At 49.6% G+C, this 25,774-nt stretch overlaps 1 protein-coding gene across 1 annotated transcript; it reads left to right on the top strand.

Annotated features, from left to right (window-relative positions):
• The first annotated feature begins 724 nt into the window (after nt 1-724).
• Nucleotides 725-24,155, top strand: DNAJC21 (DnaJ heat shock protein family (Hsp40) member C21). The gene is made up of 12 exons (XM_045848400.1): nt 725-1,078; nt 7,523-7,616; nt 9,175-9,298; nt 9,612-9,734; nt 10,096-10,400; nt 11,326-11,477; nt 13,504-13,591; nt 16,190-16,348; nt 17,295-17,337; nt 18,688-18,860; nt 21,583-21,658; nt 22,176-24,155. The coding sequence occupies exons 1-12, from the start codon at nt 982-984 to the stop codon at nt 22,338-22,340; spliced, it is 1,599 nt and encodes a 532-aa protein (XP_045704356.1). The 5' UTR covers nt 725-981; the 3' UTR covers nt 22,341-24,155.
• The last annotated feature ends 1,619 nt before the right edge of the window (nt 24,156-25,774 follow it).

The following is a 25,774-nucleotide window of genomic DNA, read 5'->3' on the forward strand; positions in this document are numbered from 1 at the left end:
GCCTCCCCCTTCCGCCTCTCCTTCCCCCCAGGTGCCTTACCTTTGCTTTGCCTTTATCCTGAGCTCCGAGGGCCCTTCTGCCCCTGTAACCTGTTTCCTGAGCTTACGCAGCCTGGCTGCCTCACTTCTACTATCTCTGTAATTTTCTAAATAAGCATTCTCTTACAGTTTGAAAAAAAAGTGATGGGTGGATGGGTCAGCACAATTTCATCCATTCTTTAGTATGTTATATTAAAGTGTTGATATTTTCCTCTTAAATTGAGCCAATTTACTTGCTGTTACTCCTCATACATATTGGTCAGAATGGAAGATATTAGAGATCTCATTAAGTGGCAACTGTAGAGAACTGGAGAGTTAAAAAACTGGTGTTTTTTAATTGTTCAGTCCAACCGAATCCTGCTGGTGATTAGTTGTGCAGGCTCGAGCAAACCACTGGCCTGCTTTGGGCATGAGCTGCCTCCTATGTAAAAATGTGGTTCAGTTGAGAAACTACCAGAACCACAACAAGACGTTTTTCACTATTTTCTGCCACCTGTCAGCCTTCAGGACGGCTGACCAGTTGATGCCATTCCCACCGACCACCCTCTGTGCCCCTCATAATGACAAACACTGTGGCCCCGCCTCCCACCTGCAGCGGGCCCGCCCCTCCCGCCGCGGCCCCGCCTCCTGCCCGCGCGGAGGCCCCGCCCCCCGCTGGGCTTTTTCCGGCGGCGCGGAGTCCACCCTCCTCCCTTGCGGAGTAGCCGCCGCTGGCGCCGCCCCCTCCGCGCATCCGCGTGCCGCAGCCCGCACCGCCTGTCTCCGCCGCGCGCCTCCGCCGCCCCGCGCCGCCGCCGCCGCCGCCGCCGCCGCGCTCGCTGGCTGGCCCAGTGCGGGCGCCCGGCTCCTGCCACAGGCGAGGACCATCGGCGCCACCAGCACTTTGACCCGGGCCTGGGTCCCAGCTCCGCCCCGGGCCCCCGCCCCCAGCCTGGCGGGGCAATGAAGTGTCACTACGAGGTGCTGGGGGTGCGGCGCGATGCCAGCGAGGAGGAGCTCAGGAAGGCCTATCGGAAGCTGGCCCTGAAATGGCACCCGGGTAACTACTCTGCCACCGCCGGGGTCCCTCACAGCCCCCGGCCTCGCGACCTTGTTCACCCCTCTTCCCGGAGGAGCTCCAGGAACCGGGCTGTGCCTCGACTTACCGGCCCTGGAGCTTCCCTTGCCCAGGAAACTGTGCCTGAGACCCCGTCCGGCCCAGTCCCTGGCCAGGTGGCCCCTGTGTGTTCCTCCCAAAGCGCGCCCTCTCCTCCCTGCCCGTCGCTGGGCGCAGCCCTTCACCCCCCGGCTTCGCTCGAGCTCTGGGCACTCTTCTCCTTCCCAGACACCCGCCCACCTCTCCCAAAGGTTCGCGGTTTCCCGCACCGCCGCTGGATTGGGAGAGACAACATTCTCGAAACTTCGCTTGCTCCTCCTACCCTTTCGCGAATCCCGGGAGGCAGGGGGAGAGAGGAGTTCTAAACCCAGTCCTTCCTCCGGCTTGTGCCGGGCTCGCGTCCCCTGCCGCTCCTGTTCCTCGGCTGCCCTTACTGATCGCGGCATCCCCGCCACTTAAGTGTAATCTACGCCCCTGTCTCATTGAAAGTACGGCAGTTACCGGGATCACTCTTCCTTGTGAAGTTTGTATGTTTACTTAGAAGTATTCCTCGTTTGAATGTTTCATTTGATTGTAGTCCAGGCCTGTGTGACTTTTGTGCAATAGTATGCTCTTCCAGACTGGGAAACTGAGGCAAGAGTGGCTTTCCTATGAGCACTGATCAATAAACATGTTTCTAGTCTCCAGTATGTGCAAGTCACTACACTGTAGATTCTGAAATGCTAAGGCAGACCTCAGTCTTGCTGGGAAAACATGCCTTACGCGCATGAAAAGTTAAACACAAGTGCCAGCCAAGGAGCTCAGTGGGATGTAATTGGTGATCGGAGTAATAGAATAATTAGTAATGGCCCGGGAATTCAGGAGGAGAGGGAGTTTTCACTGTGTGCTGAGAGGTGGTGAGGCCTTTCCCTGGCAGAGAAGCCTGGGTTGTGGCTGGATCCTGGGGGCGTGGAATGGGAAAGAGTGAACTTAGCCACAAGGGGCAGAGCACGGGGTGGATGAACTAAAGGCAGCCCAGGGCCCGGCTGGACTGAAGGCAGTGTTTGCTGGAAGTCTGCAAACGTGGGTTGAGAGAAGAGCTGTTGGGAAGGCCGGGGACCCAAAGTCAGAAGGTAAAGAGTGTAGTTGATGGGACAAGGACAGGTAGGGGTTTGTCCCTGGAAGTTGTAATGCTGACTGATCAACAGGAACTCGAAAGACCTGATCAGTATTGGAAGGGGAGAGGTAAATGAGCTGACTGTTCATCACGGCAGGAAGGCAGTAGCTGTGTCCACAGTCAATATATCCAGACAATGTAGAAGCGTTAGAAATCGAGTTAGGAGTTAGAAGAAAGTTAGGAATGCGTGACTTTGTGGGCGGAAAGGTGTGGGGAAGAATATTCATGCTTGCGACCAAACACATATGTAATTTTGGTGACCGCACTGAAACATTTTCGAGGAGTAGTTCCGAGATGAAGTTGTAAAGGGCCTTGAATGTCGGGTTAAGGACTGTGAAGTTGGCGTTTGCAGTAATGCAGGGCTGAGGCTGGTTTCATTCAGATGCCCTTGGAAGGAACGGTGAAGGCAGCTGAGAAGACTGACGAGGGGCGGAGACGGAAGTCGGACAGAGTCCGCCTGGGAAGGTGGGGGCCCGGGAAGGTAGGGGCCCGGAAGGTAGGGGCCCGGGCCAGGCTTGGGGTCAGCGGGAGGGGCAAGGCTGGGTCAAAGAGATGTTGTAAAGGGAAAATGACCACATTTGGTAATTTGGTGATGGACTGGAAATCGGTGCAAGGGAGAAATACACAAATATTACTAAAATATCAGTTAACTACTTTGAAACCAAACCTGTTAGTAACTTAATGTGAGTATTTTCTCTGAATGCCATAGTCCATAGCATCCTAAACATCTTTTGGTTTGGAGATGCTTGTACATTTAAGGGGTAAGCACTCTCCGAGGAGATGCATGGTTTTGATACGCTTTCCTGGCTCATTGGCTTGTTCGTCTGTCATTCAACAAGTGTTCGATTTCATGTGCGAGGTGCTATGTTAGATGTTTCTGAGGTTAACCTATGGGCTTGGCTTCCAAGAAGAATGTGTAGCTCAGATAGAAAGGTTGCCCATGTTTCATTGTAGAAAAACAAAAGAAAATACCTTTATTTCTTTTTTTGAGGACCTGAGAATAATTCCCAGTAGGCTCAACAGTACTGCCTACGGAGATCACACCAGCCTCAGTACCGCATCTGACGACTCTTCCCCAGGCCCTTGACTCTGTGGACGTGCCCGGCCTGGTCCCTGCCCTGCCTGGTCCCTGCCCTGCTGGCACACGCAGCCTTTGGGGTGACACTGAGAGGGGACAGGCTACTTTAGGCCGGTGAGATGAGGGCAAACAGAAGGTGCTTATGAGCACGTACACCCAACGTGGATTGGGCTCATTTGTGAGGGGGGTAGGTGTGTATCCCTAGAAATGACATCTAGGTCGAGACCTCGGTGGGATACAGAGCATTCGGGTGGAGGGAGGCAAGAGAAAGCAGGGCAGGGTCCAGGAAGGGGAGGGAGGTGAGCATGGCTAGGCTGGGAGGAGCTGGGTTTTGGAGGTCCTGCTGAACTGGATTGGGTAGGTTGGATTTGACCCGAGGGCACCGGGAAGCCAGTGAAGAGCTGGAAGCAGGCGAGATGGCCGTAGTGGGGAGAGTGGATCGGAGCAGGCAAGACTGGTGGTGGGGAGACCGGGAGGTCAAGAATAAATCATATGGGCTTTCCACTTTTAAAATGAATGCTTTTTCACTTCTTGCTCTCATGCTTTTAGATCTCAGTTCAATCTTTTAGTCAACCAGGTCAAGTATATTTAAGTGAAATAAAAAGCCATACGACCGATTGGAAAAATTATCTCAGAAAGAAGCTTCCGTAAGAGATTAGATCTTATTTTCAGGTGGTACGTTGGTGGGTTTTGTATGTTCAGAGCTTTAGCTTTATTCCAGCTTCTCGGGGAGGACGGAAGGGGGTGGACGACCCGGGACAACAAAGCGCAGTGCTGATGAAAGGGAGAAGCCGCACCACCCTCCCCACCCCAGACGGCTCCTGTTTCATTTGCTGGCGTTTCTGCCATTCTGCTTTCATCCGAATGGTGCTTCTTAACTTACCCAACAAAGTTTCTGTTAGAGTTGGTGCAGACATCGAAATCATGGCTTTTTGCTTGCATTCTCACCTTCAAGACATGTGAGGATTGTGTTTAATCTGCCTATGACAGGGAGCTGGCCATAGTGGCCCCCAAAGTCACTCTACTACCCTGCACAGTATGACATCCGGGGGGCCTGTCTTGGCCGCCACTTGATGGGAGCTTCAAAGAGCTGCTCCATCATCCTGGTCCTTGCACCAAGTGGAAGCCCTTTAGCCTCAAAAATAAGGTGTTTGTCATTTGAGGGGGGGGCTCCACTCACAGAGCCCCCTTGACTGCCATGCATGAGAATAAGTCTACCAAGACATGATCTGCTTGGGGAGGAAAGGTGGCCGATCTCTCAAAGGAGAAGGGCCAGGGGCCTTTTACTCAGTGGGCTTTTATTGGGTTCAGTTTGCACAGGAATACAGGTAAAGCTCATCAATCATTGTGAAGCAGTAAGGATCAAACGATAGATAATACACTGAGAACTCTGAGGGCTTATTCTGAGTCAGGGTCAGTTAGCTAAAGAGCTATAAAACTTTGGAAAACAAACTCATTTCATGCTTGGACCCTTACCAGAAAATTGAGGACATTTTTACCAAAGCAGGTTTCACAGGATTTTATGCATTTATTCCTAAGCCTGATCGCCTAGGGGAACCCACCCTTTCCAGCACAGGACTTACCGCCCTCTGTCATTGTTTCAGGTTTAAGTCTGGCAGGGCAAGTAAGGCAGCCAAGAGATTAGGAGACTTCTAGCAGACAGAATCAGGACTCAGGCTATGTCAAAGCCAAGGAGTGAGGGCCCATCACCTCCTTTTTCTATAGCCCCCCAAGTCCTTTCCTGGGGGGTCCCTTTGTGACCATGCCTGTCTTAGGTCGTCCCTCCGTTGAGGAATCTTACCCGTCATTGGCTAACTGGTCAAGCTCGGGGCAAGCAGGGTGAGGTAAAGGGGACAGAGGCAGTGCCCCTGCCAGGGAGATAAGCTTTGTCTCCTTAGTGGCTTATGATCCCAAGGTCTCTTACTCAGCCTTAGCCATGGGGGAGGTTATAGGTTCTGACACCAGGCAGGGCGGTTCCCAACAGTCACTTATTTACTTTTTGTATTTTATCTGTTATTTATCTTTATTTTTTTATTTTATGTTTATTTTTATCTGTTTATTTGAAGAGAGATGTTTACTGCTCTCTGGCGAGGAGGTGTGGAGGCAGGCAGGTGCGCCCCAGCGCAGCGGGCCTCCCCCGGGAGCGCCGTCCGCATGCTGCTCAGCATCTCTGGGACAGGGGACGGGCACTCTCTCTCCTCGTTCAGGCGGGGGCTGGGGATCCCAGGCTGCAGAGTGGAACGGGTTGGCGGGGGGGTGGGGGGAGGAGAAGTAGAGATAGGTTGTGTGCCACTTGCCTTTTAAGGAAGATTCTTGAAAAGCTGTCATAGAACAGTTTTATGGCTTAGTCACACAGTCATGCCTCAGCTTCACAGCAGACCTGGAGATGGAGTCTGTTCTGGTACCAGGTGCCTGCCCTGGACTAGGGTTCAGTTATCACTGGGAAAGGAGGTGGACTGGCCATCTCTCCCTCAGGCCCACAGTCCACCTGCAGGCATTGTAATGCCCTGGCTTTGGGCTGGACACAGGGGACGGGTTAAGTGCCTACGATGAGTGCCACTAAAGCCTGTCCCTTTCGTCTGGAAAACAAAGCCTTTCCTGGGGACTGTCACTTAATGGGCATGTGTTTACATCTGATTGGCTGAGATGGGTCACCTGACAGCCCAACTTCAGGGAGGTCTGGGGAGGGGAGTTTTTAACTGGGTACCCTGCTGCTGGGAACAGGGTCAGGGTTTTGTGAGGAAGAAGAGAGGAGCTGCTGGGTGGGTGACTGGTGGTATTAGTAGTGTCTGTCACAGAGTGGCAATCAAAATCCGAAATAATGACAGTAGGGCACTGAGTGACCTCTGTTACCTAGAACCCAATTGTCAGAGGACACAACAACATGGAATTTGGGAATATTAATTAGAAATAACAGAAAACCTAATCACAATGGCTCAAATTAAGAGTTTGTTTTTGTTTTGTTTTGTTCCCCCCTCCACCCACCACAAGTGGGCTTGGAGGAGGTGCCACTGGTACTGTCTCAGTAACGTCGCTGTGAACCCCGTGGCTTTTCCTTCATGGGCTCAAGGTGGCTGCTGAACCTCCAGCAGTTACATCCACATACTAGACAAGAAGAAAGAAGAGGGAAAGGAAATACACTACTAGACTTCATCTCATTGGTTGGAACTTGTCACATGGCTGTTCCTAGCAGCAAGGGAGGCTGGATAAAGTAAAATCCTTGCTTATCCAGCCTCCCTAGTAAAGGCTGTAAGAGAAAAAGGGCAGGGGTGCTGGATGATCTAAACATTAGTGTCTGCCACAACGTGGAATAGGTCCATTGTATAGTCACCGATTGGCTTGTGAGCAGTTTGAAAAGCACTGAAAACCTTGTCAGCTATAATTTCAGAATGCCTTTATGTCATGTTGTTGCTAAACGCTAACGTGATTGGCTAGGACGATTAAACTAGAGCGGTGAGAAAAGGAAATAAGGAATGCTGCCTGCCTTTGACCACATGTGAAGTAGCGGTGCGCCGTCGGAGGTGGGCGTGTGTGGTCCAGAGCAGAGGCGGGCCGGGAGGTGGCCGCTGGCTGGCCTCCGATGGGCTGCGCTGCGGAAGTGGATTTAGACTGGCCTTCCCTTACTTCTCGCAGACACCTAGGCTGCAGGGATGGAGATTGTTGTCCTCCTCTTGGTTTGAAGGGACCACGACTCCGAAATAATGCTGAGAGTGTTTTTGTGTTAGAGCATCTTAGCAAAAGGTGCCAGGGTGAACTGCTGCACTTGCGAAAGCACCGTCACCGTCAGCTGTTGCTTGGAAGACCACCCGATGGCGTTGGGACCCGTGCAGGGGACGGACCCACCAGCGGGAGGCAGGGTGCCCTCGAGGGCCCTGTTCTAAGGCTGCTGAGGGGTTTCCGCGTGGATGTCCCAACTGGGTGCTCAGGGAGGGCCCCAGGCTCAGGAACAGGCACAAACTTTCTCCCTGACTAGATCCGTGCGTCCTGACGCCCGCCGGTCATCCAGCGTCTCTTGGCTCTTCGCTGGTCGTTTTTCTTTGTTCTGCACACTCCTCATCTGCTTATGGCACTTGGGACGGGCAAGGTCCCTTTTGGGTTTTGTCCTGCACCAAAATGTTTTGATGACTAAATTTCTGTGGCTTTGTTTCGACAGATAAAAATCTGGACAATGCCGTGGAAGCAGCTGAACAATTTAAATTAATCCAAGCAGCATACGATGTGTTGAGCGACCCCCAGGAACGAGCATGGTGAGTGTCATGCTGTCCCCCATCCCAGCGCAGTTTCTTGGGAAGAACTGTCAGAGGGTTTAAGAAAATGATACTTGAATGGTGTTTGGTGTGTTCTGAGGCTCTGTTACCTACTTGTGACATAAAATGCAGTATTTGGGTGGGAGGGAGCCTTAGAGATGATGAGCCCAGTTCCCTGGTTTTGTAGCTGGTGAAACAGCTCGGCAAGGGTAGGTAGTTTTCACTTCGATACTTACGAAGTGACTTACGATACTTACTTCGTAAGTATCGGAAGTGACTTCTCATCTAGTGGTCCTCTTTGGTGTATGACAGATTTTCTCATGTCAGACAAGGAAGAAAATTGACTGTCCTTAAAAAGCAGATACAGTGTTTTAATACAAGAATGGTGATATTTTCCCTACAATTGCTTTATATGAAGAAATTGAGTTAAGCTTCTACATCTGTGACAAGTACTTTTACTAGTGCTGAGCTGGTGATTCAATATCATTTCAAAATAATTAGTTTGTTGAGAGTTGGGAGTTTGCAGAGTCTTGATGGACTTTTTGCTACAAGGAAACAGGTTCTAAGCCCTGACGTAACTGCAGGACCGTGCTGTTCCCTGCTAGAGCAGGCGGGGGCTCGAGCTGCTCCGCACGTCTCCCGTGGGTGGGCTGCCAAGGGAGGAAGGCTGCAAAGAAAGTTCTTACCAAATCGTCTTTTACGTGGAAGCCAGAGAGACTCCTAAATTTCTCTCCTCCCAAGGAACTTGGAGATCTGGCCTCAGAAATGCTTTTTGTCTTCCTTTGGGAACTTTGAGATTCTTGACTGACTTTCTTTGCTCCAGCTTCTTCTCTAGGTGGTAGGTTGTTTTCTGGTCCCGATGCTTCTCTCGTCTCCCCTGTAAGGCCCTGCCTGTGAGTGCGGCTGTCATCTGGTGGCAGCGGTGTGGCCGGCGGGAGGGGGCAGAGCCCTGCCAGGGCTGGGAGGCCTGGTTTGCCGCTCCAGCTGTGCCGCTCGCTGGCTGTGGGCAGCACGTTGCGTAATGTCACCGAGCCTCACCTTCCTGTTACATGTCGAACAGCAACAACAACTAACTTTGCAGAGTTGTTCAGGGGGTGGTCAGGTGTACATGAAGCTACTGGATTGCTTCTATAGACATAGCAAGAGTCTTATTTGGTACGTGTTGGTAAATTCTTAGATCCCAAATGTGTGATTAGTCTGTGGACACGGTTATGTCCACTGCCATCCTGTTCAGTGATGTTTCTTTCCTGTGAAAATGCAGGTACCTTCCCGGGACAGTCCTGGGTGTTCCCTGGCTGATTCCGTTCCCTTGCTCATGTGGGCTCATGCTGTATAACGCCTGTGGTGTATCAGAAGTTGTCATAGTTTTTCATCAGCAAGTTTGTGAGAGATTGTCTTTTTGTGTTGATTTTTATTTTGTTAAAACTTTTTGGTTGTGGGTTGGACACATTAAGATGTGCAATAACAAACAGCATCTCAGCTGTTTCAGAGTAGGAAGGGCTTCCGAAATCTTCCGTATTGGGCCTCACGGGTGATGCTCATTGTTTCGTCTGCGCAGGTACGATAACCACAGGGAGGCCCTGCTCAGAGGTGGGCCTGACGGCGAATACCAAGATGAGAGCCTAGATTTGCTTCACTATTTCACCGTTACCTGTTACTCTGGATATGGGGATGATCCCAAGGTAAGGGATGGATTCTCTGGTCATTTCTTACCAGGCACGTAAGGAAGACTCAGATACACAGAGAATTCCATAGTAGAATGTGAAACAGTGTTCATTTATGAAAACTAAAAAAAAAAAAATTGCCTTCGTGCTTAAACTAGGAGCACATTTTTAAAAACCTGTCATTGAAACCCACCTGCACTCACAGTGACAGAGCTCGGGGCTGTATGTAACTCCTTATCAGAAAAGGGTCTCATGTTGCATTTTGGAAATCTGATTCTGTGATTAGACTACAAAGTGTTAAGAGTTTGCGTGTCTCATACATGTTCTTTAGGGCTTTTACACGGTGTATCGTAACGTTTTTGAGACGATCGCGAAGGAAGAACTGGAGTCGGCGCTGGAAGAGGACGCGGAGGACTTCCCGGCCTTCGGAGACTCTCAGAGCGACTACGACACGGTGAGCAGGCGCTCGGCCCTCGTGCACGTGGCCTTGAGCAGTGTGTCTTTCCCCGCTTTCTTACTTAAAACGTGGATTTGTGTTCTCAGTCCCATCCTGGGACTTTCTTCCTCTCTCTTCCTTCCTCTCTGACTTTTCCCTTCTTGCTGACCACGGTCCCATCCCATTAATCGCCTTGTTAAATTCCTACCGAAGAGCGATTTATTTTGTGGAAGCCTGTCTCCTCCTCCCTTGATTCATAGTAGTGTTTTATACGCAAAGGACAAAACATGTTTTGCATCACGAACAGTGGCTGCCTTACTTAAAAAAAAAAAGCCTAACGAAAACACACTAGCATGTCACCTGTTGTCCGCGTCACTAGGTGGTCCACCCTTTCTACGCGTACTGGCAGAGCTTCTGCACGCAGAAGAGCTTTGCCTGGAAAGAGGAGTACGACACCCGACAGGCTTCCAACCGCTGGGAGAAGCGCGCCATGGAGAAGGAGAACAAGAAGACGCGCGACAAAGCCAGGAAAGAGCAGAACGAGCTCGTGCGGCAGCTGGTGGCTTTCGTGCGCAAACGGGACAAAAGGGTGCAGGCTCACCGCAAGCTGGTGGAGGAGCAGAACGCGGAGAAGGCGAGGAAGGCCGAGGAGATGAGGCGGCAGCAGCAGCTGAAGCAGGCCAAGTAGGTGACGCGGGGCCGGCCTCTCCAGACCCGGGCCTGGGCTCCGAGGAGGAGGCGTCAGTGGCGCGCCCTGACGTGGTGCTGTGGGGTCGGGTGGAATCCTCGCCCTGGCTTCATCTTTTTAAAAAAATCCAAAATCCTGACATTGTACAGTGGTTTTTCATCTCCTGTGTGTGTGGGGGGGATTGTTTTTGAATTGGATTTTTTTCTTGAGGGCATTCATACTGGAGATCCTTTACAGACCCTGTAGAATGTGATAGTAGTTCACGGTGACCGAGTTCTCACTCTGGACAGGGCTGCGCTCAGTGCCTTTCTCACCGAGGTTCTAGAAGTAAGTGCTGGTTCTCGTCCTCGCTCTCTGTGAGGAAGCGAGGCAGACAGGCCTGAGATCACGTGGCTAGTCAGTTGCAGAGATGGGACTTGAACCTGGGAAGTCAGCCCAGTGCCCTTGCTTTTAACCACCACACAGAACTGCCTCTTTGTCAGTATATAGTGTGTACTCTGGGCCTTGTAGGTCATCTTGATGCCTTTAAACTTTTGTTGTTGTTTTTTTTTATAGCTACTGTAAAAGCATTGTGCCTAGAGCATTATATGTAGCATTCTTTAAAAATCTGCTTAAAAGTTCTATCTGTCCCACCCCTCATCTTTTGAAAATTATCACTTGACACTTATGACTTAAAATTACTTGAACACTTTTAATAAGTGGCTAAGAGTTTCATGTTTCAAAACCCATTCATTCTCTAGTCAAGCAGTTAAAGTCACCACAACAGTGAGCAGGTGTAAAGTGGCTGCCCCTTTCCACTGAGCGCAGCAGGTGTTAAGGTTGTGAGCTTTGAGAGCCCGGGAGGGAGCCGCTCTCTGGGGGACGGACCCTGGGCCTGGGAGTCGGGCGCCCCCGTGCGGAGCCCGTGCTGTCTGTGTCTAGGCTGGCAGAGCAGTACAAGGAGCAGAGCTGGATGACGGTGGCCGACCTGGAGAAGGAGCTGCAGGCGATGGAGGCGCAGTACGAGAAGGAGTTCGGAGACGGCTCCGACGAGGACGAAGTGGAGGAGTGCGAGCTCAAAGACGGACAGGATGGTAACTTCTTCCGTTCGTTAAGAGACTTGAGGAAGTGTTTTACGCACGGGGGTGCACTGAAGACGCTCACAGGTGCTGGTGACGGGACAGGGCGGTGACCCAGGAGGGTGGAGGGAAACCCAGGGAAGACCCGGGTTCCGGCCGGCCGCTGCCAGGCCCGGTGCTGCCAGAGTTCACGTGCTTGTTTGTTTGGTTTTTAAATGAAGCCGGGAATCTGGATTTTTTTTTCATCCTCAACCTGAGGACATTTTTTTATTGCTTTTTGGACAGAGAGATAGGGAGAAAGAGAAACTTCCACTGAGAGAGAAACAGCAGTTCGTTTCCTTCTCATACATGCCCTGACGGGGGGTTGAACTTGCAACCTGGATACGTGCCCTGACCCAGAATCACACCCACGACGTTTTGGTCCATAGAACGATTCCCTGAGCAACGGAGACCGGGGCTGGGAATCTAGATCTTCATGTGCCGTCTCCCAGTTTTTAAATTTGTAGATAATGAAATTGAAAAACCATATTGTATGGGCCAAGGAAAGGTAGCCTGTCGAGGTAGTCTGATTCTGGTCACTGGATCAACACACTTTTTTCTGATCACGTTTTTAACAGTTTGTGCTTCTGGCTGCATAAGTATATTGACACATGGGCATACTGACAGGTACGACCGATGGGTTCTTTCTAGAACTGCAGTTAAGTGGCCGGTCAAGGGTTAGTGGCTCTTCCCAGAGACCTGCTGTCGCTCGGGAGCCTGTGGGTGCCCGCGAACCCTGCCGCTCGGCCCCGACTCCCCGACTCCGAAGGGCCCCCGGTGTGCGGGGACCCTCACTGCCGTGCTGCTTCAGAGACAGACCAGACGACAGCGCGACAGGCTTTTGTTCATCCTGAGTGATTAGCAAGTGAAGTTTTATATTGACGAATAAGAAGTAGTGTGCGTGAAAGTGATTTGAAAATTATGAAGCACTTCCTAAATGTGAGGTGGTGTAATTATGTAGAGTTTTACAGTTTATAAAGTGCTTTTACGTGCAAGATCTTGCTTAATCTTCTGGGAATAGCCCTTAAATGTGTACTTCGCTCATAGCATTGGGTACATTTCACTGATGAAGAAACTGAGACTCCGAGAAGCTGTATCACACCTGAGAGTGTGTGGCCATTTTTAGATTCCTATTTTGGCTTTAAATCCAGCATTCTTTATTAACTGTTCTTTGATTAATCAAAGTTTATTTCATGTATATAGTATATTGAAAGTATACACGTAATTGGAAAATAATGTCGTATACTAAGCATTGGATGTATTTTGATCATCTATAATTTTAATGAGAATGTCTTTCAGAGTCATGTCAACATCACTTACTACAAAGAAGCGTTCTGTAGAATACAGAAGAGCTGCCTTGAGATGTGTATTGGCCCCATAACAAATCCCCAATGGCCATCAGTATACTTTTTTATTTCTTACAAATATGGGGATGTGGTACTATGCAAAGACTTTATTGTGCTTTTTAGTTGCTTAAATTTTTGGACTAGACTGATAGTGATTATTCCATTGTAATGAATCTTCAGGCTTATAAAAAAAAATCTGTAAAGGCAATGTTAAACTTTACATGTAATATGCTATTTTACAACCTAATAGTGATGGAGTGTTGTGAGCTAAGTTTGTTTAAGCATTTAAGAGTAGATTGCAGTTCCAAATCTATTTGTAGAGGCAAACTGAAAAAAACCTTGTGGTGGAATTGTGATAGTGACATTTGATTTTCTGAACTTAGTTCACTCGCAGGGTTTTGAGAATTGTCTCCTAAGTAGACTTAATGAAAAGAACTTGAAAGGGAAAATGATTTATTTACCTTCTATAATTTAGTGCTGCTTTTCAAGGGTCAACTCAAATCCTGATAACATTGGGGTTTCTGGGTAAAGAAGTAAATATTTTATTTCCAGTCTGTGTGCACTTTTAGATCTGTGCTCAGCAGATGCAGTTTGTTAGCGTGTTTTGGTCTGTGCTCTCGTTAAACACGCTTCTTGCTGTGGCGTCCTTCTCGCAGGCAGAGACAGCGATGAGGCCGAGGACGCAGAGCTCTATGAAGAGCTGTACTGCCCAGCCTGCGATAAGTCTTTCAAGACGGAAAAGGCGTAAGTTTCATACCTTCGCACTCTCCTGTTCTTTTGATGCGAAGTGTAACGCTTTGAAAGCCCCCAAAAGAAAATGCTTTTGGGAGCTGCTCACTGGCTCTCACGTGTCATTTGGGGGGATTTCTGTCCAGCGGCGGAGGGGGAATAGTCTGTACCAGCGATTAAGCCTGCTGAGCGGATTCTCAGTCCCGCCAGTATTCCTGTGGAGTAGTTGCTTTGTGAACACGCATGCGGTCTTCAGACAGAAAGGCCGCTTCCCCCACTCCCCCCACCCCCCGTGGCGGGCAGGCCAGACCAGCGCTCATGGTCTCGCTCTGTTGCTGGTGGCAGACTCACTGCCCGCCACCACACTCCCACCCAAGGCCGTTGCTGCCAACCCGGGCACCTTGAACGTGTCCTGCTGCAGGACCTCTGTGCTGAAGTGGAGGGACTTCATCTGATGGGAACAGTGGGGAGGAGAAGTGTTAAATGGACACTGTTACAAAGAGTGTAAAGGTCATGGGGGAAAATGCAGGATCAACAGGGGAAAAGGAGCCGAACACGCGCAGTAGAGAGAAAAGGAGAAAATGAGGGGCGGGGGTCGGAAATGGCCCTCCTGGATGACCCCACGGGAGAAGGCACGGAGCAATGAGAGCGTGGGGGAGGTGCGGAGGTTGGAAACAAGCGAGGAAACGAAAGCCACAGTGGAGGAGATTTTTAAATTACTGTTTGTTTGAAAAGAACGTCATATGTCCAGGCAGGTGGCAAGAATGAACAGAGTGCCCGGTCCGCCCGTCGCTCAGGGTTTCCCCACTGGCGTGTGCTCCGTCCCTCCTGCCACACTCACAGTTTGCCTGGATAACTGAGAGTGACGTAGGTAACGCTCCGTCACCTGTAAATACAGGACTTCAGTATATGTCCTTTGAGAGTAGGGCGCTGCCTTACAACAACCCGAGTGCGGCTGTCACCTGGGGGGAACAGTAACCCGTGCGTGGTGCTCACCTCCCTCACGGCCCGTTTCCCGCTCGCGTCACATGATTCTGCATTCACGTCCCGTGCGGCGTCTCCCTCACCCCGATGCAGGTCCGGTCTCGGGGCAGGTCCTGCACTGGTGGTCTGGTTAATCTGGACCAGTTCTGTGTCTGTGCCATGGGTGTGCCAGCACACTGGCCCTTTACATTTTTCTAGTAGGGTTTTTCTCACTGTGGCTTTGTGTCCTCGTGATCGGGGTCAGGTTTGGCACGCCCAGCCGAGATGCCGCCTAAACGTGCTGCTCTCGGGGTCTCCCACGGGGAGGCACATGCGTGGGTGCGCCCCTCACTGGTGGCGATTGCTTTGTTCTCCCAGCCCAGGGGCTGTCCACTTTGCTCCTGCAAAGTGAGCGTTTTTTCCTACAACAGTTTTTTCTTCCAGCGTGTTTCCCCTGTGGGGAGACACTTCAAAACTGTGCGGACATCTAGTCCTCATCAGAAGCTCCTTCCTAGGTTCAGCGCCCACCGAGGACCGCGGCTGGCACTGTCCTCACGGTGACCAGGCGGTGGCAGCCCGGCGCTCCCACGGCGGCAGCCCTCCCCCCGCTTCCTGCTGTGCATGGGAGCCCCCCCCCGCCCCGCCATCTCCCCGCTGACCAGTCAGTGGTCAGTCTGAACTTACGGGCTTTCTTCAGTGTTTCGTAATTCATCAGTGCCCTTTCCATGCGCAAGTCTTTGCAGCAGTGGTCAGTGCACGTTCCTTCAGCTGGCTCCCGTGGCCTTTTGACGTGTCCCGGTCACATTTGTGAGCACTTACTTAGTGGCACAGGATGTTCCAATTTCTCTGAGGATCCTCGATCTGAAGGAGAATGTGAGTGGCCAAGGAAGTAGCAACCCGAACTAGAAAAAAAAATTTGAGCAGACCCAGTGAAGCTGGCAGACACACAGGCTCCCGCCGTCTGGTGGGTCTCACCTTGCACCCGACGCGGAGTCCGCTCTGTTCCGTGCGGTGCCGCCCAGCGGCCGGGGGAGCACGGAGCTCCGCAGGGCAGAGCGGTGTCTGAGCTCACTCTTGCAGCGCTGGGAGTGGGAAGGGAGGCCCCTCCTGGGGCGGGGAAAGACACCTGTCAGAAGAAGTAAGAAGAGGTGAACTACTCTCGTTCAATACATCAGGGCCGCACGTTGCCACCTCTCAGACGCGGGGTGTCTGTCTTCCCAGGAGAGTCAGAAGGTGGTTTTGTGGTTTCCCAGTGACCCTGCCAGGCCCGTGGCAGGGCTGGAATGCGTAGACACTTAGCGAGTAATTAGTGATGAAGAGAAAACAGCGGAGAAGCCCCGAATTTTAGGACCTGGACAATAAAATCAGTAGTGAATTTGAGGGGAACAAGTGGGAGAACACATGCAGGCGCCAGGACAGAAGGAGGGGAGAGCACGGGTGCAGGAGACAGAATGGAGTGGGGGGCCCGGGCCCCAGGGGCCCAGAGCTCCCGGCAGGTGGTCCTGTCTCTCTGGAGCGTCCCTGACGTGGCGCTGCGTTCACGTTCGCCAGGAGGCAGTGTCTCGGACTTGGTCGCACTTGTCCAGCAGCGCTTCTGGGCACCTGGGATGTAATGCTGTTGTGGTCACTCATGTCGGGTTGTTCTTTCAGCATGCGGAATCACGAGAAGTCCAAGAAGCACCGGGAGATGGTTGCCTTGTTAAAACAACAGTTGGAGAAGGAGGAAGAGCATTTTTCAGGGCCTCAGACGGATGAAAACCTGTTGAATGCTAATTCTGAGGAAGAAATGGAGGATGCACCAAAGCAAAAGTACTTCTAACAATGTCGTATTTATTCTCACATGTTTAAACTCAGTCACCTTCCAAGTGCTCTCCATCTGGTGTAATAGACCTGCTGAGATGTTTTTTTCCACTGCTCGAAACAGTTGTTGAACTTGTCGGTTTTAATGCCTTTTAGTGCTTCTGCCATTTTTTGTTTCACCTCTTCCACATCGGCAACATGGTTCCCTTTGGGGGCTTTTCTCATTCGGGGGAACAGAAGGAAGTCGCTCGGGTGAAGTCAGGTGAATAGGGAGGGTGGGGCACGGGGATCCTGCCATTTTCTGGTCAAAAGCCGCTGACCACTCAGCAGGTGTGAGTAGGTGTTCTCACACATTAACCATCATGCAATGGGCGAACACCGTGAAAGAGTCTTCAAAAAAATTTCACTGGAGCTGAACGCAGCCTCTCACGACAATGCCAGTGGGTCCACTGACACAGACGGGTTCCTAGAGTGCCCACCTAGTGGGGGAACACCTGTACTACAAGGGGCCCGCCCTCCAGAAGGTAGTTCCAGGGGGTTTTTTTGGGTCCCCCCTCGTACTTACCGCCACACTGAGAGATTACATTTAAATGCTGTTTTATCTCAAAGAAATTACTGTATTATGCTCATTTTCTGCATTTCTTCTAGTTAAAGGGGACTTAATAGTACTGAAATGGGTCAAGACATGTCAAATGTGATTTTTACAGATACTACAACTATATTAAAAGAGTTCTGTACCTAGGTAATTGATGTGCTAATTACATCAGTTGAACCACTTAAAATTTTCTAAGGTGATAATATCAACATTTTCTTTTCATTTTAATGCTTTATGACTTATATAATTTTAATATTTTACTTCTCTCTGTATCAGTAGTATTTTATTAGTATTTTTCTTTTAACTACGTAAGTCTTCACAGAGTCAAGTAGTTGAGCTTTGACTTCTGTTTGTTCGTAGGCTTTCTAAGAAACAGAAGAAAAAGAAACAGAAACCAGCACAGGTATGTTAAAATTTTATTATCGTGAAATACCAAGTATAGAGTTGTAGTGCCTGTTTATTCAGTACGATCTCCCTTAAGGAGAGGGACTTCTGCTCTGATTTTATGATGATTGTGAAACAGTTACAAGGAGTTGAGAATATCTTCTTTTTTTTATCCCCCGTATGTATATGTAGCTAATTTATTATTTATTTATTTTTAACCATCTTATTTATTTATTTATTGTGGGGGAGAGGAGAAGGGAGGGGGTAAGAGAAGGAGAGGAACGTCAGTGTGCGAGAGAGACACCGACCAGCTGCTCCCGCGTGCCTGCAGCTGGGCACCAGGTCCTCAGCCCCGGCTTGTGCCCTGACCCGGAATCGAACCACAGACCTTTCAGCTTGTGGCGTGACACCCAGCCTACTGGGCCACACCTGTCAGGGCTGTAGCTAATTGATTTAATTACTGTTGCCAGTGTTTTTAAAACTTTGGCGTGTGGAATTCCCCTGATACAAATTAGCTGAGCGGCCACATTAAATGTCTGGATATACGGCATCGCAGGACTGATCGCTATGAAGTCAAGTTTGCTCTGCCCTCAGCAGAGTTGAAGTTTTACACGGGGAATATGTGGTTAGAAACTCACGATGACTGTGACTACTGAAAGAATGCTTGTTGGTGTTACTCAGAAATTTAAGTAGTTTAAATACTTCATACCTGGCGTCCAAATTCAGGAATTACAGCCCTCCCTCAGTATCTGCGGGACGTTGGTTCCAGGACCCCTGGGTGCTCGGGCCCCTCCCACAGAGGGGCATGGGAGAGAGCGCGCAGTGTGCCCTGCACGTCTCCAGGCTCCCATCCGTGGGCAAGTCCACGGGCATAAAACCTGCGGACTCAGGGGGCCGGCTGTGCTTTTAAATAAAAAGGCATTGTGTCGACACATGTGACTCAATCTTATGGATGTTTTTGAACCTGTAAAAACAAAATGAACTTGTCCGTTTTATTGAGGATATTTTGTGGATCTAAGGGGAATGAAATTGATTTCCATGCCATTTCCATATAATCTAATTATGTTAGCTTGTAGTATTAAATGTTACAGTTTCTTAATAACTGAAAATGTTTTCAAGAAAACCTAGGTAATGCACTAATAATTTTTTCATAGAACTTTAGATTTGGTTTATTTATAGAAATGGTTATAATACATTTGATAATCTTACCTGTTCTACATTCCAAAAATGATTTGTGACTCCAGTTAATCACTGTTAACGTGGAGACTTGGAACTTCTTGCTTCAGTTATAAAACCACATGCTGCAATTGTGCATAACTCGTATTATTATAGTGTTTATTTTGTAATGCATGCATGTTTATTAACCTAGGATTGCGATGTTAATTTCAATGAAAATGAAACTGGAAAAGGACTAAAAGTTGAACCAGAAGATACCAGTTTAAATCAAGAAAGTGCCAAAGAATTAGAAGATAGTCCGGTAGAAAACGTCAGTGTCACCGAGACTGTTGAACTGTGTGATGACCCCAAAAACAAAGCAAAAAGGTAAGTCAGAGGGGCACGTGGTTTTCTGTTCACTTACCACTGTGGAAAGGATACCTTTGCGCATCTCAAACAGAATCCTCTTCGCCACGATGCATGGTGCGGGTTAGCTGCGTCCGTCACTGACGCCTGCGTGCAGCCCCGTGGACACAGATGAGGCGTGTCGGAAAGGGCGTGCTGGGGTGATGTCCTCAGAGACATGTCCAAAACGTGGCCATAGTCAGAAAGAAGTCACTTTGATCCAGTTTTTGTTTCCCTTGTCCTGCTGAGGTTCTGATATTGTCCTGGACCAGTCGTCCTTGACCCTCCCAGGAGGCCGGGGCTGCTGACGCGTCTGTGCCCCACTCACCTGCCGCATCGCCGACCAAGTCTGCAGGCTGGTGCCCGTGGTCGCCCCGTGTCGTGCCCCCCGCCCCGCCGCACCGTGAGGTCATCGGGGATGTATACCCACGGCCCGGGGCTTTCCTGCCCGAGGGAGCCCTGCCGTCCGGGGGCCGCACAGGCTGCGGTGGTGGGCGAGGGGACGGCCTCGCTGAGGGAGACAGCGTTCTCTCTCCGTGACACTTTGGTCCCCGTCCTCTGTTCCTCTGGAGCAGACTAATACTGTGCTCTTGGAGGAAAGGCCTGAAGCATGAGGAGCCTCAGGTGGCTGTCGCAGGACCGTGTAAGAGTGCAGGTGACCGAGGAGAGTGGGAGCCTGCCCAGAAATGCTCCACACTGGGGCCGCTGCTGGGCAGCGGAGTGTCCTCGGGCCTCTCAGGGCTGAGTGGTGGAAGGGAGGGAGCCCCGGGCAAGGCCCAGAGCAGGGCTGTGGCTGTGAGGGAGACGGCCGGGACCGCCCCAGACTGGGGGTGCGGCAGCGCAGGGGGGTTGGAGCCCGGCAGGGGCAGTCGGACACCACTCTGGTGCCTGGTGTTTGTTCCCGGTTTGCAGATGAGGAAACTGAGTCTCAGGTAAGTGACTTGCCCGGGAACAGAAGCTGGTAAGGGGAAAAGCTGGCATTTGATCCCTGTCCGCCTGACTCCTTGCAGGGACCCAGGTAGCTGGCTCCATGGGGCCTCGGTGACTTGGGAAGGTCCCTTGGGGGCTGCTTGGTGGTAGGCGGAGGGATGGGCCGGTGGGTGGGGCTCCAGACCCCTGCCCATCACCTTCATCTAGAGCCCGAGTTTTCTCATTTGTTTTCCATGTTACTTCTATGTGGGAGTTTATTGGAGGAGAAAAAGGGTTCTCATTGCTAAAAGTAAGACTTCGATTGAAGTGACTTCTTCACTGCTGAGGCGTGTCAGGCAGGCCTGGGGTATACACACACACACACACACACACTCTCACAAACATACACTCACACTGCTCACACACACACTACTCACACACTCTCACAGACTCACACACTCACAGACACTGGTGGTGTCCGGGGCCTTTCTGTGGGGCGCCGCGGCTGCTGCTCTGCAGCGCCCTGCCGCTGGCCGCCTGGCGGGAGGGTCTTCAGTAAGAGCCGTGTGAGCGTCCAGGGTATCTGTATATAAATACAGCTCTTAGACACGGGCTCCCGGGATGAGCTGCTGTCTTTCAGTGTAGGATAGAGGGTTCTCCAGGAACGTTATCCCAAGTTTCCTTGGGTGCATTTGCGGCATATCCGATGATATTTTGTAGTTTAGTGACTGTTCATCTGTAGCCTTTTATGCCATTATGTCCTTTTCGTGATGCTGTCAAAGCTGGCCGAAAACCACGTGCTGCTGTGTTTCCCCCTAATCGGCGCCTTTCACACGCGCGGGCAGGCCTCAGAGGGGGGGCAGAGCGAGTCGTCGTCTTTCTGCCGGTGGAGGGTCTGCCTTCAGTGTGTGCGAAACACAGCATCCGTGGAGTGCAGTAAAGTGAAGTATGCGTGTGTGAGCCGTTTAACTTAATTCCGACTCTAGGTTTCTGCCCGGAAAGGATTACGGCAGCATTATCATAACGCATTCCTTATGTGTAACCCGCCCTGTCTGTGCTGTAAGTACAGTTGCACTCAGCTTTGACCCTCAGACTCTGGTTGGCACAGCGTGGGAAAGGACAGGACAATTGAGGAGAGTTAGCGTGCTCGTGCAGCATCGAGGAGAGGAAGGTTCCGGCGTTGAAGCCGCCGGGGAAGAGGCTGTCGGCACTGGCTGGCGGCCCAGGAGAACACCCGCCCGGTCGGCGGAAAGGGCGTAGTGTGTTAGTAGAAGAAAATGCTGTATGTTGGACAAATTTAATTTCATGAAAAACACATTGCAGCATCTTTATTTTTCTCATTGCACTTTGCCGTGAAACTGCTGGAGTGTGTGTCATAGACCACATCAGGCTCAAGAAGTTGTGTTCGGGGGGATCACATCAATGCCAAGGCCGCTCGTGAGTGGGGCTGGTTGGCTGTGAGGTGGTAGGCATGCTTCAGTAAACGCAGTGTTAGTGCCCTGCTTTTTAACAGAAACACAGAGTAGAGAGGCTCAGAGGGGTCTCACTTTAGCTTGTGTTTCAACTCTTTTCAGTAAATTTCTTAATTTTTGTGTCAAATTTGATGCATAATGTGATTTCTAAAGTTACTCTTTAAAGCTGTCTGTTTAAGATGTGAAAAGTAACGTGGCCGTTAAAGTTAACGAGTTGACCTTTCAAGTCCATGCCATTCTTTGGAACCCTCCTGGGAGCAGAGGACAGTGAGAAGGGGTGCGCGATTACTGGATTACTTGGAATTCTTTCCTTTGTTTCCTAGTGTTCCTAAACCCAGAGGAAAGAAAGCCAAAGATACGAAAAAACCCGTCAAAGTGCCTGCTGAACCACAGACAATGGTAGGTCAGACTCGTGCTGACGTGTGTGCAGGGCCCTGGTGCCGAAGCAGTGTCAGCGGGGTGGTCCGCCCGCTTCTGAGAATTGGGCGCGTCCGGTGGGCCCTTCCGCGCCCAATGCAGAGGTGCGGGCCCGTCGACACTTTTCCTTGACAAATGTAGAATTTATATGTGTGCTGCTGTCATTTTTTTCCTTTAAAGTTAAAAGAAGCACACTGGACATACCGCTTTGTATGAACAGTTACTATCCTGTTCTCCATTACTTTGAAATCTAAAGCCGTGGTCTCGGCCACGTGGGGCACGCGGTTGAGGTCCCAGAACTCTGAAGGTCGATGGTGCTGCTTAGTGAGGCTTGACCTCCAGGCAGGGTCTCCTCTGTGGAGCCCGTCTGCCGGCTGGCCGGCCGTTTAGTTGAAAGGTCTTTACTTTTCAGCTGTTTGGTACTTAATCTCCACGTGAAAACGTACATCACTGCTCTTCGATAACACTTGCTTTCATTTATGGTTTCTTCTTTTCTCAGAGCGACGTTCTTTTGAGCTGCACAACCTGCCATAGTGAGTTCCCTTCCCGGAATAAGCTCTTCGAGCACCTGAAGGCCACCGGTCACGCAAGAGCACCTTCGTCGTCACCTTTAAACGGGGTCACCAGCGGTCGGAGCAAGAAGGAGAAACGGAGAAACAGATAGACGCTCTGCCGACCCGTGCTCTTCCCACTCGTCTCTAGACTTGGAAACCAAAACTGAACTGACGTCATCTAAAGAGTTAAAATTCCAGTGGTCTGCAGCTTATTGCATTGTAGAAGATTATTTTTATCTTGTGAAAACATTTTCTGTTTAATATATATATTTTTAAACATTTCATTAGTGATGGAATTTTACTTCTGCCTCGGGAACCGACTTGAATGTCTCAGAGCAGGTGCCTGTTGTGAGTGCCCATGCTTGACTCCGTCGTCTCGTGTGGACAGAAATGTACAGGGAGAATTAAATTATTTTGAACATACAAATGCCCCTTTATTTTTATACTGTGGATTTCCCATGAAGTATCTTTATGTGATTCGGTGCTTTTTTTCAGTGACTCCAGATCGTTTTAAAATCGTCACAGGTTTTTTTTTTTCCCACCTGATACCATGGCTCCAGTAACCCTCTGAGTAACCTGCTGTTGATTACTGTGTTTTTTCCCCTCAAGGACAATGAAAGGAAGACACGAATTGAACATCTATGGTTGTGTTTCAAGAATAATGTCTCTCCAGGATATCATTATGTTCATTTAATTTGAAAATTTTCTGGTAATTATCAACAAGATGCATCTTGGTTTTCCGCTCTGATTGGAGTCGGGGAGGTGGAGGCAAACCCGTTTATCTGGCGCGTCCTCCTTAGGCACCGTGACAGCTGCGCGGCGTGGTGGGCCGAGGTGGCGGATGGCTTAGGGTTTATACCGACACTTTAACAAGGGACAGTCCGCCTTGGGGTTCTTTCTCCACTACTTTCAGAAACTTATTTTTCACATCATTCAGTGGAGAAAAACTTTCTTAATGAAAGAATTTTTAACACAGCTGATGTTTATGCCATCTGTTCACAGTAGCAAAGATGAGTATTAAATCCAAAGAAATACGGAGAATGATTATAAGTGAGTGTGGTCATATCCAGTAATGAGTTCATTTTTAGGATAGATTAACTAGGCATTTCTTTTTATTGGTCTTAAAAATAACTTCTAAACTCACTAGCTTGAAATATATACTTTCCATTCAGTGAAGTTGTTTTTCTCCAAACACCCTTGAATCTTCAAAGTTAGGAATCTTCAGTCATGCATGACCTTGAAAACGTGAGTCCCTGATGTGAAGGTCATTTCAGAAAGCCTCCTGTGTGGTGTTCATGTGGATCATCCTGTGACCGACTTGCGAATGTGCTTCTGTACCTTAGTTTTCAAATGTTTCCTGTGTCATTTAGAGATACATATATTTTCTTTACCTTCGTCCCTTCCTGTGTCTCACTTCCTCCTGATCGTCTTCTCCCCTCTTTCTTGGTCCCCTCAGGGGAAGTACTAGTCAGTTTTCTGTCTTTGGTCTCTTCTTCCCGGGCTCCATCTGAACACTCCGTCTTCCACTCATCCGAGCGAGATGAACTGCCCATAATTATGAAATAGGAATACTAGTGGATAGGCAGGTGTGCTAGTCACATGTTATTATACAGTGGAAGTACGAAGTCATCTTGAAGGACAGAGTGTCCTGCGAACGCCCTTTCACCCTCCCTTGCTTTGCGTTCAGCCATGCAGGTGTTTCGCTTGTTTCCACTTCCTGTGAGGTGCCGTCAGGGTGGCCGGTCACTTTCATTCTGATCGACAAAAACCAACCATGATTCTTAAGGGATCTTCATCAGTTGTGATTGGAAGTCAAATCTCACTTCTAATCCTGTGTGTGTGATGCTGCAAAATCATTCGGCTTCTCTGACCTTCATTTCCTTTATCTCTAACTCAGTTGTTAGTATAATGACATTGTCCCCGTTTATCATCCAGGATCATTCTGAAGGTCAAATGAAATAGTATATATGGAAGCGCTTTTTGAGTACAAAAGCTTTATACAGAATGTTGAGTTTCAGTGAGTTAAATCTTTTTCAATTAAAATATTTGTAGACAGAAGTGTACATGTTGAATTAAATGTGCATTAAGTTTTATAGGAATATCCTTTTTCATCTATTTCTGAAAAGGAAAACATTATGTCAAAGGTAAAAAGACTGTTGTTGGCGAATCACAGGTATTTGATTTCACTTGTCTAAGGAAAACCAGAATATTCTGAAGTACCTAAGCACGCATTTGACACTGGTCTCATTGAAGGGGAAACCCCATTTGCTCTCCCTAGTTCCTTCAGGGCTGCCACAGCTGGGTGCTCTGGAAAGTCCGGTGAGACTTTCCCTCTTTCACAGCAGGAGCAGCATCCCCAGCAAGGTCACAGCACCACAGTACACCTCTGCAGAGCAGGAGCCGCCATGAACAGAAAACAAGCCCCAGACCGGGGCGGGGGGGGGGGGGCGGTGGTTGTTCACAGTACACACAACTGACAAAGGGTGAGGACCTGCCTGGAATACTTTCCTTTTATTTTTTTAATTTTTAAAAAAGATTTCATTTATTAATTTTTAGAGAGGGAAGGGAGGGGGAAAGAGAGAGAGAGAGAGAGAGAAACATCAATGTGTGGTTGCTGGGGGCTGTGGCCTGCAACCCAAGCATGTGCCCTTACTGGGAATTGAACCTGTGACACTTTGGTTCACAGCCTGAGCTCAATCCACTGAGCTATGCCAGCCAGAGCGAATACTTTCCTTTTAAAGAACCTCCTACAGATCAGTGGCCAGACGATAGCCGTGCATCAGTACAGCATTTTACAAGGTTTTTGGTGTCAAGACGCCTCTGTGCTCTTTGAGAACCCAGAAGAGGTTTTTGTTTTTGAAGATTTTATTTATCTTTAGAGAGAGAAGGGAAGGGAGGGAGAAAGGGAGGAAGAGAAACATTGATCAGTTGCCTCTCACATGCCCCCTACTGGGGACCTGGCCTGGAACCCAGGCATGCACTCTGACCGGGAATCGAACCGGCAACTTTTCTGTTCGCAGGCTGGCACTCAGTCCACTGAGCCACACCAGCCAGGGCTAGAGTTTTTACATGGGTAGGTTATATCTATTAGTATTTACTTATTACAAATTAAAATACTAAAGCTAAAGAATTTATTTAAAAAGTAATACATGTTAAATGACAGTTATGGAAAACAACTATTTTTCAAAAACAGTTTTAATGACAGGCTTTGTTGTGCAATTTTGAAAATCTCTTTAATCTCTAGCTTAATAGGAGACAGATGGATTCTCATCTCTATTTCTGCAGTCAGTGTGTTGCTCTAAGTTTGGTTAAAGTATATGAAGAAAACCGAGGTTCACAGGATAGGAAACAGAAAAGGGCATGACCTTGTCTCCCCACCACTGTCCCAGGTTCCCCGGGGTCCTCAGACCATGCTTAGAACGACTGCATTTGAAGAAGGGTTAGAACACACGAGCAGAAGAAGCCTAAATGGTCCAACATTGCGGAAAGGTGGTCATTGTCGCCGACGATCAGGAAAGCTGGGTTCTGTCATCCTCTCCTGCTT

Source organism: Phyllostomus hastatus, unplaced genomic scaffold (assembly GCF_019186645.2).
Source record: "Phyllostomus hastatus isolate PE091 unplaced genomic scaffold, TTU_PhHast_1.1 phas_contig_58, whole genome shotgun sequence".
Lineage (NCBI taxonomy): Eukaryota > Metazoa > Chordata > Mammalia > Chiroptera > Phyllostomidae > Phyllostomus > Phyllostomus hastatus.

Coding starts and splice junctions, on each gene's coding strand:
- DNAJC21 (XM_045848400.1), top strand. CDS start 982: ATGAAGTGTCACTACGAGGTGCTGGGGGTGCGGCGCGATGCCAGCGAG. Junction 7,617..9,174: donor GACCCCCAGGAACGAGCATG/GTGAGTGTCATG, acceptor TCGTCTGCGCAG/GTACGATAACCACAGGGAGG. Junction 11,478..13,503: donor GCTCAAAGACGGACAGGATG/GTAACTTCTTCC, acceptor TCCTTCTCGCAG/GCAGAGACAGCGATGAGGCC.